Source organism: Danio rerio, chromosome 17, assembly GCF_049306965.1.
Source record: "Danio rerio strain Tuebingen ecotype United States chromosome 17, GRCz12tu, whole genome shotgun sequence".
NCBI lineage: Eukaryota > Metazoa > Chordata > Actinopteri > Cypriniformes > Danionidae > Danio > Danio rerio.
In genome coordinates, this window is record NC_133192.1 from 44,930,197 (window position 1) to 44,944,463 (window position 14,267).

Consider the following 14,267-nt stretch of genomic DNA (forward strand, 5'->3'; position numbering starts at 1 on the left):
ATTTACGAATTAGATTTGCTCATTTATGAATTGTGTTTTGAATTTACGAATTAGATTTGCTTATTTATGAATTGTGTTTTGAATTTACGAATTAGATTTGCTCATTAATTGAATTTGCGCATTTATGAATTGTGTTTTGAATTAAGAATTTAATTTGTGCACTTATCGATTGTGTTTTGAATTTACAAATTAAATTTGTGTATTTATGAAATGTGTTTTTAATTTACGAATTGGATTTGTGCATTTATGAATTGTTTTAATTGCGAATTGGATTTGTGAATTTATGAATTGTGTTTTGAATTTATTAATTGGATTTGCACATCTCTGAATAGTGTTTTGAATTTAGGAATTGGATTTGTGCATTTCTGAATTGTGTTTTACATTTATGAATTGGATTTGCGTATTTATGAATTGTGTCTTGAATTTACAAATTGGATTTGCATAGTTATGAATTGGGTTTTGAATTACGAATTAGATTTGCACATGTATGAATTGTGTTTTGAATTCATGAATTGGATTTGTGAATTTATGAATTGTGTTTTGAACTTACAAATTGGATTTGCACATTTATGAAATGTGCTTTGAATTCATGAATTGGATTAGTGCATTTATGAATTGTGTTTTAAATTTACAAATTAAATTTTTGTAGTTATGAATTGCTTTTGAATTACAAATTGGATTAGGTTATGTACAAATTGTGTTTTGAATTTACGAATTGGATTTGTGCATTTTACCAATTGTTTTGAAATTACGTATTGTCTAAAAATGAGTAGAAGTAAAGTTTCCAGTCAAAAAGATTCAAAATGCTTGATGTTGTTAAGTTACTTTATACATTATACTTTTTTTGTTTTGTTTAATTTTATGCTTTAGTATTTAATTCACTGTATATTGCACATTTCTCAGTCAGTCTGTGAAAGATTACATTTCAATTAAGTTTGGCCTAAATTCTTTTTTTTTTTTTTTAAATTCTAGAATAACATTGCAAATATAACATTAAATAATGAATGATTTAATCACAAGCCAAGAACTTGGGTGAATTTTTTTTAAGACTAACTAACTTTATTCTAGAGAAGCACATCTCCAGGTAGATTCCAGGTTATTGGATTGCGTATTGCTCTTCCCATAACTCTTATCTGCTCTGGACTCCAATCATGTGGAATCTCAGACTGGAGAGTGAGTGTTTTTCCGAGTAACAGAAACCTCCCGACAGTTCAGCACAAGCTTTTAGAGATGGACACCCGTGCTCTTTCCTGAAGCTTTATTCAGGCCTGACCTGCAGCATGTCAACATGAACAGGACATGAGTGCAGACGCATGAGGAGGAAGAGAACACTCTAGCTGCAACTCATTATCTTTAACAATGAACACGTTCAAATGACTAGAGTGTGTTTTGCAGAAGCTTTTCAGCTGCACTGCAATTTTACAGAGGTAGTTGTCAATCGCAGATTTTGCTTAACCACGTTTGTGTTTCGATTATTATTAAAGCAGGCTGAATGTCATCATGATAATGGCTGTTTCTCAATTCCAAGAATGCAGAGAACGGACTCGCGTTCTTGTGGAGATCGGTCTTGCCAGGTGTCCTCAGAAGAACAAACTCTGGAAACTGCAAGGACAGAGAACGCATCCTCTGAGAAATGAGATGCTGCATTCTTCCTGATGGTCACATGATCCTCATATGTTTTTAATAGAATATTATTTAAACATTACAGCATTCATACAGCAATTTATTGTTTTTTCCCCTTTTCAAAAAAAAAAAAAAAAAATTGTTTTTGTTTTTGTAAATTTGTTTAATACGTAAACCTACTGTAAGCCTTTTAGAAGTAAATCTATTTACTTCGCACTGCCAGGTGTTTAATACGTACGGCACCTTAGAGTCTGTAAACCTGATGCCATTGGCCAGATTGACATTTGCCGTTTCTCGTCTAGTCATCCTGGCTGTTGCTCCCATATGTCCACGACAAAAACAACGAGTGAAATTAACAGCAGCAGAGTGATAGCATTAAATACGACCCAAGCTGAAATGTATTTTATTTCCGTATTAGTGTCCCTGATCGTGAAAGATAGTTCTTTTTAATCGGATCTTTTAAGTAAACTGGTTGAACTAGTTGGCTGATCTTTGACTTTACTTTATTTAGATTTTAATGCCATATCAGCAGCATTGGCTATATTCATGGCAAAAACACATACTAAATATACAATATAGGATCATATAATCATAAAAAAAAACATACAAATAGCAACAACACTGAAAACAGTTATATACAGTCTTTCAGTTTGATCAAAGATAAATATTCTAAAACTGCTCCAGAAGGCACCTTTTTTAAGCATTTCACTTAAAATATTTCCCAAATAAAAGCGTTCTCTAATATTATTTAAAAATACACATTCTGTTAAAATATGTTTTATCGTTCTTCCCCTTTCAATAAATATGTGTGTGTAAGTCTTGAGTGTCCAGTTCAACATCTCGTATGTACTACCTGGTCATGTCTATTTTCAAAATGATAATTATTTCTTTAATTTACAAATGGATTCACTTCATACAATTTATTCTCCCTATATTCATCCCATTCCACTTGGTTGATCTTTGACATTTATTCTCATGAGTTTGAATCTTGCACCTTACAAATATCCTAATTTACATAAAAAAATAAAAGTAAAAAACTAAACACTGAAACTAATAAAAACTGAACTAAAACTACAGTAAGCAATTTCAAACAATAAAAACTACTAAATCTACCTCTAAAAAGTAATTAAAACCGAATTTGAAAACAAACGGTCAAAATGAAATAAAAACTAAAACTAATTTCATTCAACGACATCTCAAAATTGTATTACTTTAATGTTCTAAAATATTTCAATATACAAAATAAAAGCATATATACACATGTTAAAACTGCTAAACAGAATAACGTGTCGAGTCCTATAATATAGCCTATAGCAGTGGTTCCCAATCTTTTTTTTTTTTTTTTTGCCTGAGACCCCCTTTTCCACCGGAAAATATTGTAAGGTCCCTTTCCACATTTAATGATATTATTTATCGCTCATATGAGTTTGCAGTAATTTGCAGTAAAAATGTTTTCAAACAAACAGTATGTTTATAACTAGTTCTAGATATGTTTAGGCACAAATAATAGCCTATTGTAAAATATATAAGCAAAACATCAGTAGGTCTTTTGTAACTGAAAAACGTAAGCCTTTGGCCTTCAAACTGGACCAAACTGGATTTGAAATTCAATAACAAAAATATCAGTATTCACACTGGTGTATAAGGGAAAAATATAATATAGGCTTTTACAATTTAATACTTGCATGTTATTTGTTATGCTCTATTAATTTGTAAAAGGATTGCTGCGTGGCGAATCATTGAGATTTGTGGAGGACGCATTACAAATTTGTCCATTTTTGCAGTGGTCCTCAACCTTTTTATCACTGCGGAGCTGTCAATGCTTGACAATTTTACCGTGGACAGGGTGATGGGGTGTTTGGTAGGTTGTTGGTTATAGGTTGCTAGGTGACCATCAACCGTTTTCTCAGAGGATGACAAGCTGACAAAACATTGCTGTCCCTCGATACAAGTTTTATTAATGGAGGAAATTACAAAGCACTGGAGTGTTTGGGTGTTCAGTGTTTGTTAGTCTTACTGAAATGTGAATATTCCATACAAGCTGAAACTGATGGGTCAATTCTTGTCACGTGAGTCGCGGTGCGCTTACGGGATTCATTGGCACGAGCACGTCACACTCTAGAAATAAGCGGTATCCAAATGGCCCCTAAAAGACCACCGTCTTTGGGATTCCCATCAGTTGATCTTCTTGCAGAGCCATGGTGGATTCAGCTGATATGTTGACACATGGGTAGCGAATCCATACCTTGGCATTTCATGGGATGTTCACTGGGCCTTTACCCTTAACAAAGACACTTTCCAAAGACTATTTCTTGTTTCTTACTTATTTTATTTCTTGTCTGTTTCTCGCTTATTTTGTTTCTTGTCTGTTTGTTACTTATTTTGCTAGATTGTGGGTTAAATTTGGGCGCTTAAGTGACCGGTAGTTGATAGATCGGATACGTTTGCAGCCAGAAGATAACGAGAATTATTTGTATTATTTATAAAATTTCCCATTTATTGTATTTTATTAACATTTACCCCCTCTCCAACCCTAAACCCAACCGTCACAGTAACGTAAAAACAGTAGTTGCACAGATTATTATTAATGTTGTTTATTAAATTACCCAATAAATTGTATTTTTTAACACCCACCCCCACCCCAACCGTCACAGTACTGGAAAAATATTAATGATTGCTATACAGTGTCATAAAAAAATGCTGCTATATTAATGTGCATATCGCACTTCCGGCCGGCCGCATATCCGATCTTGACTTTACCCAAATGACCGAGATGTAAGAGAGAGATATACGGTCTTTTTTCAAAATAAAAGACTTTTCAAAATAAAAGCTCGTTCAGACTCAGACAATAAATAAAGCGGAAATAAATAACGACTTCTTGTGCTTCCCGGTACCAATTGATCCACGGACCGGTGATTGAGGACCACTAAACTAGAGGATAAAATGAACTTAGGCAACATGATCATTCTCCTAGATGTCCAATGCTGAGAATTTGTTTAAACATGACACGACCCCCCACAGAGCTCGCTGAGGCCCACTTATGGGCTGGGACCCCCTGTTGGGAATGTTACATTAAATTGATCTGGTCCTTTTAATACATTTTAGGCTATATTTAGTTAAATCTGAAAATAGCTCTAGAATTCACAGTATTAGATTGAAAGAAAGCCAACAGCAGCCCACAGACTCTCCATCATAAGAGAAGTGGCTGAAAGTGGACAACACTACGTGTTTATTTTCTTTCTTTCTACTGATGAGGCAGAGAATAGAAGAGATAATAATGTGTTTTTGTAGCATGCTGTAATTATTGCAAGTGATAATGTGTTCAGCATTATGTTCCGCTGTTATCTCAGAAAGTGTGCTCAAAACAGTTTATATTCATCTTGTTGGTCACGGTAACCCTGCCCTGAGCCCCTGACGGATGCAGTTGTTACTTTTAGCTCTGCAATGTTTTGCTGCTACTTAATAAACTAAGGTCATACTAATACAACTAATAAAGACAGGTTTCTACCAGTTCACAGAGAAGCACAGCTCAATTATAATCACCTTGAGCGTGACACCGAGGACGTTGATGGCATCTTTGACCTGATGATGGGTTTCTGTTTGCCTGAGCTCCTCACACACCCACAAACCCAGACCGCAGATCGCCACACACCTAAAACACAGTAAAAACACAACCAGATTGATGTCAGACCAGTTGAGCACATCATTTACCATGTAAAAGCAGCCCTGTGTTGCTGTAAACATGTCATCAATAAAACATCAGTGTGTTTTTTTTATTTTTATAAAATAATAATGATGATTTTAGTACTGTATATGTTACTCCATGAGCAGTGTGTAATAAGTCATGTGGTTCTACCTGGCTCCTTCACATGTCTCACTGCGTGCAGTCTTCAAAAGAATGTTCACAAGATAGTCCTACACACAGAGACATAACACTTTATGTTAACACGTTGGTTTAGGGTTGTGTTTGTGGTAGCATAGCATAGCATAGCACAGAATAGCATAGCATAGCATAACATGACATAAAGCATAGGATGACAATGCATACCATAACATAGCATAACATAAGAGCAAACCATGACAAAACATAACCTATAGGATAATTTCCGCTACATTCATTCTTCCATAGCGGCGTGCCAAGCCAAAAATTCATCCCACCAGGGCTACATTACAGCTTCTCATTCAAAACAATTAGTTTTTTTAATAGGGGATAATTATCACACCAAAACGTATTAAAAGATAAGTGAATTATATATATATATATATATATATATATATATATATATATATATATATATATATATATATATATATATATATATATATATATATATATATATATATATATATATAAATGAAATGTCCCTCAGGGATGTGTATTATCCACTATTTTATTATATATATATATATATATATATATATATATATATATATATATATATATATATATATATATATATATATATATATATATATATATATAAATATATATATATAAATGAACTGCAGTGCAATACAGGTTTCCTGTCTGGAAGAAATTAATAGCTCCTTATATTTTTAATATATTAATAGTATTATAGTTGGTTTGGTAAAAGTTCATTACGCCTTAATATTGGAAAAACAAAAGTTATGTCTGGGGAGTCAAACAACCGCATACCTTCATGTCCTCTTTGCCAACGAGGATATCCTCAGATCCAGGAACAGACTGAAGAGAGGGAATCTGCTGATACAAGTTCGGAAAACACACCAGCGAACCAAGAACAGCCTGAGCCTCGACTCGTGGAGCCTGACAAGTACAGCATTGGAAAAAGACAACATTGTAAAGCTGAAGAAGATGAAGCTGAGTTGAGGATGCAGATATACAGTAGATATTAACACTACCTCAAAGGAGTCTGTGTTGAGGATGCGAGCAGCCGCGGTGATGAAGTCTCCCACTAGCATGGTGAAGCCCGGCAGACCCAGAAAGAAGAAGCGAGGAGAGCACCACCTGATCATTGTGTTCAACACATCCTGGACAAACAACAACAGATCACAATCATGCTTTAGGGTTTAAGACATTTGTTTGACATTTTTATTTAGAACAAAGTAGAGAGGTGATGGATGAAGAACAATCACCCTCATAAACAAAATACTTCAGAAATACTTTCACTTGTGTATATGAACAGGTGCTTTTTGAAAACTCTGTTGAAAATATATATGATTAGCCCTGTTTGCATAATGGAATATTTCCCAAGTGATGTCTAACAGAGACGGGGGCATTTCTACAGAAATGCTTGTTCTATATTTTGTTTAGAGAAAGTCTTATTTGTTTTCGTGTGACTGGAATACAAAATTAAAAGAAAAAAAGACAAAATTGCTATAGTCAATATTATTAGCCCCCTTAAGAAAATAGGTTTTCACTGTTGTCCAATGACTTGCCTAATAAACTAACTTAACCTAGTTAAGGTTTAAAATTGCATAGCAGCTGAATACTAGTATCATGCAAAAAAAGTAAAGAAATAATAATAAAATAATAATAATAAAATAATAATAATAATAATATATATATATATATATATATTATATACATATACACACACACACACACACACACACACACACTACTACTACAGTATGCTTTAAAGGGTCACGAAACACCAAAACACATCTTCTGAGCTGTTGACAGTCGGATTTGTGTCCCACACTGCTAAAAACACTATTAGGACACATATATTACACTAAAAAGTGAAAATTGGTTGTTGTTGTGTTATTTCGACCAAATTTTTACTTCCGGTTTGAATCAAATTTGCGTCATGGCCATGAGATCTTGGAGTGTATTCCAGCGAGTAGACTGGACTTCTGTACCTGCTAGTACCGTATTACGTCTCTGAGTGTGCTGCATTAATGCATGAGTAAGACTTGGTTCAAACCAATCAGCGCTCTTTATTGTGTATGCATTTTAACTTCATTAATATGTATGCTAGCTTCGAAGACTGTCCCTGAAACAGTGTTCAGACGACAGAGAGACGCCACGTTGTGTTGCCAAAAGAAGTGGGAAAAGAATAAGAATTGTTTGGAGATACGAGTCGTCAATGTTGCTTTTCTAATTTGCTGCAGTGAAGGTTTGATTTCACTTTTTCTCTGTGAGAGCACAACTGGACTCACGTGTGGATCAGTGCACGTGACGTGCGGCAGAAATACGTTTGTACGGAACATTTTTTACCCGAGAACTTTTCGCATCTGGAAATGGATAAATCCAGATTTAGTGCTTGTGTCCTTTAAAAAAAATGCAGCTCCAGTTTTTTTTATTTATTGTCCTGTCTCTAATAAGTGTGTGCGATCAGTGCCCTTTCTTTGTTCATTCAGATGGCAAAGTTATAGTTCATATCGTCAGCAGTATTTTTTAAGTGTTTAAAGACAGACCTTAGTCAAAATGATTTCTAAGTTACTTATTTTACGTTAACATCACTCCAATATTATGGACCGAAAGATCCGCTGTAAATGCTGCTCTCTGAGTATAAACGTGGACACTGAAAGCAAACTATTGCGGACCGTCGTGTTTAATTTTCACAGCATTTTGTGACAGGATTTTCTACACACACACAGCTTTCTGACCTACCGAGTGCATCTTAGTTACCGAGAAATGCAGAGTATTTTTTTCTCTTATACAACATGTGGTACCAAACATTCCACCGTCATTAAACAGTCGCTACTTTTCTCCCCGGTGTGTTTGTTTGTTTTTACTTTGTGAAAATCAACGCATGCTCAAATGGAAACTCCCATTTTTATTCATATCCTTCCCCTTTTCCCTCCCCCGACACTCCCACCCAAACAGAGCTAGACACACCCACTTTCCTGACTTTTTCCAAACTAGGGGCTCTATTTTGACGGTCCATGCGCAAAGCGCAAAATGCAGGGCGCAAATGCTTTCAGGTCGTGTCAGGACGCGTTTTTGCTAATTTAAGGAAGGGAAATTTGCCTCGCGCTTTGGCGCATGGTCTAAAAGGGTTGAGTTCATTTTCTTAATGAGTTATAGGTGTGTTTTAAGAATAAACAAATTACAGTCTCATCTCCCATACCCTTTCAATTAATATTTGAAAAACTTACAGTGTCAAAAAAGGGCTACTCATTTTGTCTTCAACTCTATCTAACAATCTGGAAAGAAGTAAACATCTATATTATTACCAAGATATCTTTATAAAAACAGTAAAGTTACCAATAATTCAAATTTGTTACTTAGTGTGGAAACATCAATAACATATATTACATAGTAACGCTGTGCGATGGAACAAGTCTTACATTTGATTTTATTATTAAAAAAAGAAATGCAATTATATAAAATAATTATAAAAAATAATGAAAAAGTGATTATTGTGCTTCATTCCAGTCCTTTGCTTTGAAAATTAAATATAGTATTGAAAAATAATAATGAAATATGTTAAAATATATATCCAAAAAATAAAAATTTTAATAATAACATTTAAAAAAAAAGAAAAAAACTATAAAAACCTTATTTAGAAAAACAATAAGGCATTACCAGAAACAATATATATATATATATATATATATATATATATATATATATATATATATATATATATATATATATATATATATATATATATATATATATATATATATGAAGTCTTATTTGTTTTATTTTGGTGAGAATAAAAGCAGTTTTACATTTTTTTAAAAACATTTTATTAGCCCCTTTAAGCTATATATTTTTTCCAATAGTCTAGAGAACAAACAATCATTATACATTAACTTGCCTAATTACCCTAACCTGCCTAGTTAACCTATAACCAACGTAAACTTTTAAATGTCACTTTAAGCTGTATAGAAGTCGAATATTATTTTCTGTCATCATGGAAAAGATAAAATAAATCAGTTATTTGAACACACACACACACACACACACACACACACACACACACACACACACACACACACACACACACACACACACACACATATACATATGTCAGAATAGTTAGCCCAGCTGTTCTGTTTATTTTTTCCTCAATTTCTGTTTAGCGGAGAGAAGATCTTTTCAACACCCTAAATTATTAGCCCCGTTTATGTTTAACAGAGAGAAGATTTTTTTTGATCAAACAAACAAATGCTGATTTATCAAATTAATGGACAGTTTGCTATTGGTGGATTGCATATGATTGACAGGTTGTTCCCGCCTTCAGACACGTAAATGCATTATCAGAAAAAAAGAAGAGACTTTGCAAAAGAGTATTAAACTCTGATCAAATAATATAGGGGCAAAATAAAAAAATCCCCAGCACTGGGTTGCAGCTGGAAGCACATACAATGTGTAAAACAAATGCTGGAATAGTTGGTGGCTCATTCCACTGAGGAAACCCCTGATGAATAAGGGACTAAGCTGAAGGAAAATAAACGAATGAATAAAAAATAAATGTACAGATGTTACTACTTCGATGTGTTTTATTTTGCTGCCATTCATACCGCGGTGACGGCGGTAATTGATGCGCCAGCAGCATATGACCGCTGGGTGGCACTTTAACCACAGATATTCAGCTTTGCCTTTTCACAATGCTAAACAGACTGTTCTGTAGGCGTAGCTTACTGTATTTGAGGTGATGTGTTCAATTAAAATATAATTTTAATTTAGTTTTTCTGGTAATAGACATGCTCTTACACTATACTATGCTGTAGAAAAGATACATGGTGAGAAGTCAAAAAGCAAATATAAGAATTAAGTTATTAGCCTTCAGTGCCCAATTAAATTGCGTTGGGGTGAAAATAATGTTTTGATTTCTTTGACCATCATGGCAATGTTATTACCTCAAATCTTAAACGTGCGCATATGTAAAACAGCAAAATAATATACTGTAGATCATCCTGCCGGTAGAGCACATCACTTCACAGCACATCACCTCACAGTTGTTAACTTGCGATCACCTTACATTTAAAATTTGTTTACCTGGTTTATTGTAAACTTTTTTAGTGCAAAGAGGATTCGTTTTGGAAAACAGAATTGAAGAAATAAAAGACAAATAAAATGAAAGCACAAATAATGCCTGAATAAATGTTGCCAGCATGCACAATAACATTGTGAGTCTATAAGGTGTGAAGCATTACATAACTCAAAGTGAATGCATTAAGCGTTTTATAAACTGTTATTTCTGTCTCTCTCACATCAGTTTCTTTTAACTGCTGAATCATGCGCACAAACAAACAACTGCATAAACAAACACGGCTGCTCCGTAACTGCCACATTCATCTTCCTTAATTGAATCCTTTGTAAACACTGTCAGACGAAGAAGAAAAAAAAAACACAGCAATATAGGCAAAGCAAGCCGCATAAAAAAAAGAGTCCTGCTGAGAGCGAGATGTGAAATTGGTGAAAGCGCTGCATCTGCAGGGACATTTTACCCTCATTTTGCAATAAATGACCTTTGCAATGCTTAGCAACCAGTAGTAATTAAGCGCCACCAAACTGCCGCGTGATTACCCAAAATGAGCATTTTGCAGGAAGCGGCAATTCTGCAAAGCGGGACTATTATGCAGAGGTAAATACAGCACAATCTCAATTTAAAGCATGTGTGTGTGTGGCAATTTGACAACAGTTTAAATAGTACACACAAACCAGTAATATTTACTGTACACAATTCATCCTTTCAACTAAAAACTGCATGTAAACTGCGGCTCTTGGACCTTAACCTGAATGAGAACAGTGGAGGTTAAGATCAATATGAGGATGGTCAGAGTGTGTTTTTACTAAAGCCAGCCTGCAGTCCAGCACCTGTTGCTGCTATTTGTTGATTTTCCAGTTTCTATAGCAGTACGCAAAGATCTGCTTGATCATTAACTACAGGTCCAGCCTTTTCTGTACTGGTATATTTGTGACCCTGGAGCACAAAAACATATGTGTTTCTGTAAGTTGCACAGGTATGTTTGTGAGAATAGCCAAAGATGAGTTTTTCATTTTAAGCCAAAATTCATTAGACTATTAAGTAAAGATCATGTTGAGTTGAGTTATTTTGTTAAGTCCACACCTTAAATTTTGGTTGGTATTTTGCTTTGCAAAGAACTTTTTTTTGAAAAGATTCTTCTCAAGATTACAGATTTTCAAATAACCTCAAAAATGTTTACTGTTTGTTCAAAACTAAATTCTTGAGATTTTTAGGGACTATTATTTTTTTTGTTCAATCAACTTCAATTTGTAAAAAAAAAAAAAAAAAAGTGAAAGTAAAATAAAACCTAATATGTTAACTTAATTTTACATGATTTCCCACACAAATCGACTGAGTGGAACCCAGCATTTTTAACAGTGAAGTTCATTCTACACTCTAATTTTTATTATTTAATTTTTTTTTTTTCTATTTTACGGTTTATTTGCGCCAGCTGGGGTTATGGGGTTTGGTCATTAAATTACAGACAGTTGAAGTCAGAATTATTAGCCCCCCTGAATTATTAGACTGCTTGTTTATTTTTCCAACAATTTCTGTTTAACGGAGATTAATTTTTCAACACATTTATAAACATAATAGTTTTAATAACTTATTTCTAATAACTGATTTATTTTTTCTTTCCCATGATGACAGTAAATAATATTTTACTAGATAATTTTTCAAGACACTTCTATACAGCTTAAAGTGACATTTAAAGGCTTAACTAGGTTAATTAGGTTAACTAGGCAGGTTAGGGTAATTAGGCAAGTTATTGTATAATGATGGTTTGTCTTTAGATTATTGAGAAAAATATAGCTTAAGGGGCTAATAATTTTGTCCCTAAAATGGTATTTAAAAAAATTAAAAACTGCTTTTATTCTAGCCAAAATACAACAAATAAGACTTTTTCCGGAAGAAAAACTATTATCAGATATACTGTGAAAATTTCCTTGCTCTGTTAAACATCATTCGGAAAAAAAAAAAAAAAAAAAAAAAAAAAATTAAGAAAGAAGAGAAAAAAAAAATCAAAGAGGGCTAATAATTCTGACTTCAACTGTATATTGTAAAGTAAGGAATATTAAATTACAGTAATATCCTTAAGATTAAATTTCTGTAATTAAATAAAAGTTATTTTACGGTAAATTTCTGTAATTCAATCACCGTTATTTAAAGTTTTTTTTTTTTTTTTCGGCACCCCAGCTGCTGGAAACAAACCGTAAAATTACAATTTTATTTATTTATTTATTTTTATTTTTTTTACAGTGTAGGCATAGACTGGTATAATATTCTGACGGTATGATAACCTTTGATAAAAAATATCTTGGTTTCAGAGTTTGACAGATTTGTAGTTAATGCTCTAAAATATTATAATTTTAAATGTCTGGGTAAAAAAACGAAAACTTTTTCCCCATTTGCACACAATTTCTTTTAATTTAAGAAACATTTAAAATATTTTGACACAGTAAACATGTCGGGATGAATATTTCAAATGAATCATTAATTTCTGCTGTCTTTTTTTTGGTTTCAAAAACACAGATTTCTTCACGATTTAAAACAGCATCTTTAGATATCTTTTCTGCTGGAGATGGAAAAAAAAAATATAAATACAAAATCCTACACATAACTTAGGAATGGTATAGCAAAAAGTATTGCTGGTTTTAAAACCTTGACTTTTTAAAAGTGCTGTATAACTTGTAAATGGTTTTCGCCCCATGCCTTGTTCAGCCACAAATGATCCTATCCAAAAACTGTCCACAAATGGACATTTATTACTGGTTTTGTGGTCCAGTGTCACATACAGTAGAACAATGCTGTTTGTCAAACATTCAAGTTTTTACTACAGTATAATATGAAAATTATTATGTATTATTATAGTGTTTATTTTACAACTTACTAGTTTACGTTACTGAGAACATGAAATAGGTCATTTTAAAAAAAGAGGATTTTTGAAAAATGCAGATTTTCAAAAACACTCAATAAATTATATTTGTTGTTTCATTTTGTTCAAATAACTTTTTTAAATGGTATATTTTAAACTCAATTCTTCTTTTTTTTAATTTAATCTGTAAAATTACAGTTTTTACAGTAGTTCAGCCACAAATGATCCTATCGAAAAAATTAATAGTTTTATAGATCAATGTTGTTTCACACATTCCAGTTTTTACTACAGTGTATTAAATTCTCATGCAAATTAATATTATGTATTATTATAATGTTCATTTTACAACTTACTAGTTTACATAACTAAAAACATAAAATAGATGATTTTAAAAGTGATTTTTCTCAATATTCAGAGATCAGAACTCAAAAAATGAATGTTCAAACTATTTATTTAAATTATATATTTTTTAAATAAATTCTTGAGGTTGTTTTTTGGACAACTTAACTATTTTTTGTTCAATCAACTTACATTTGTAACTTAATTCCTTCATCTTTTCCCAACACAAATCAACTGTGTGGAACCCAACAATTTTTACAGTGTTGTTCAGCCACAAATGATCTTATCCAATAAAATGTCCACAAATGGACACTTATTACTGATTTTGTGGTCCAGGGTCACATTTCATAGATCGATGTTAATGTTATGTGTCATACAGTTTTCGCTCCAGTTTTGACTTTAAATGTTTGTGGAAATGATTATTAATTATGTGCTATTACAGTTTTTTTTATTTTACATTTAATGACAATATAGGACCCTGGACCACCAGTCATAATTATTTTAAAAGTGATATTTAT

At 32.8% G+C, this 14,267-nt stretch overlaps 1 protein-coding gene across 20 annotated transcripts in view; it reads right to left on the reverse strand.

Annotated features, from left to right (window-relative positions):
- The window catches only part of ralgapa2 (Ral GTPase activating protein catalytic subunit alpha 2), a 324,474-nt gene that overhangs the window by 129,317 nt on the left and 180,890 nt on the right, over positions 1 to 14,267 (reverse strand). For all 20 annotated transcript variants that reach the window (XR_012393091.1, XR_012393092.1, XM_073927824.1 and 17 more), the window contains 4 exons: positions 6,505 to 6,633; positions 6,281 to 6,409; positions 5,480 to 5,538; positions 5,167 to 5,275 (listed from right to left, as the gene is read on the reverse strand). Coding sequence is in view for 18 of the 20 variants with exons in the window: in XM_073927824.1 (XP_073783925.1) it covers positions 5,167 to 5,275; positions 5,480 to 5,538; positions 6,281 to 6,409; positions 6,505 to 6,633 (426 nt within the window). In the remaining 2 variants the exon portion in view is untranslated. The remainder of the gene's footprint in view (positions 1 to 5,166; positions 5,276 to 5,479; positions 5,539 to 6,280; positions 6,410 to 6,504; positions 6,634 to 14,267) is intronic.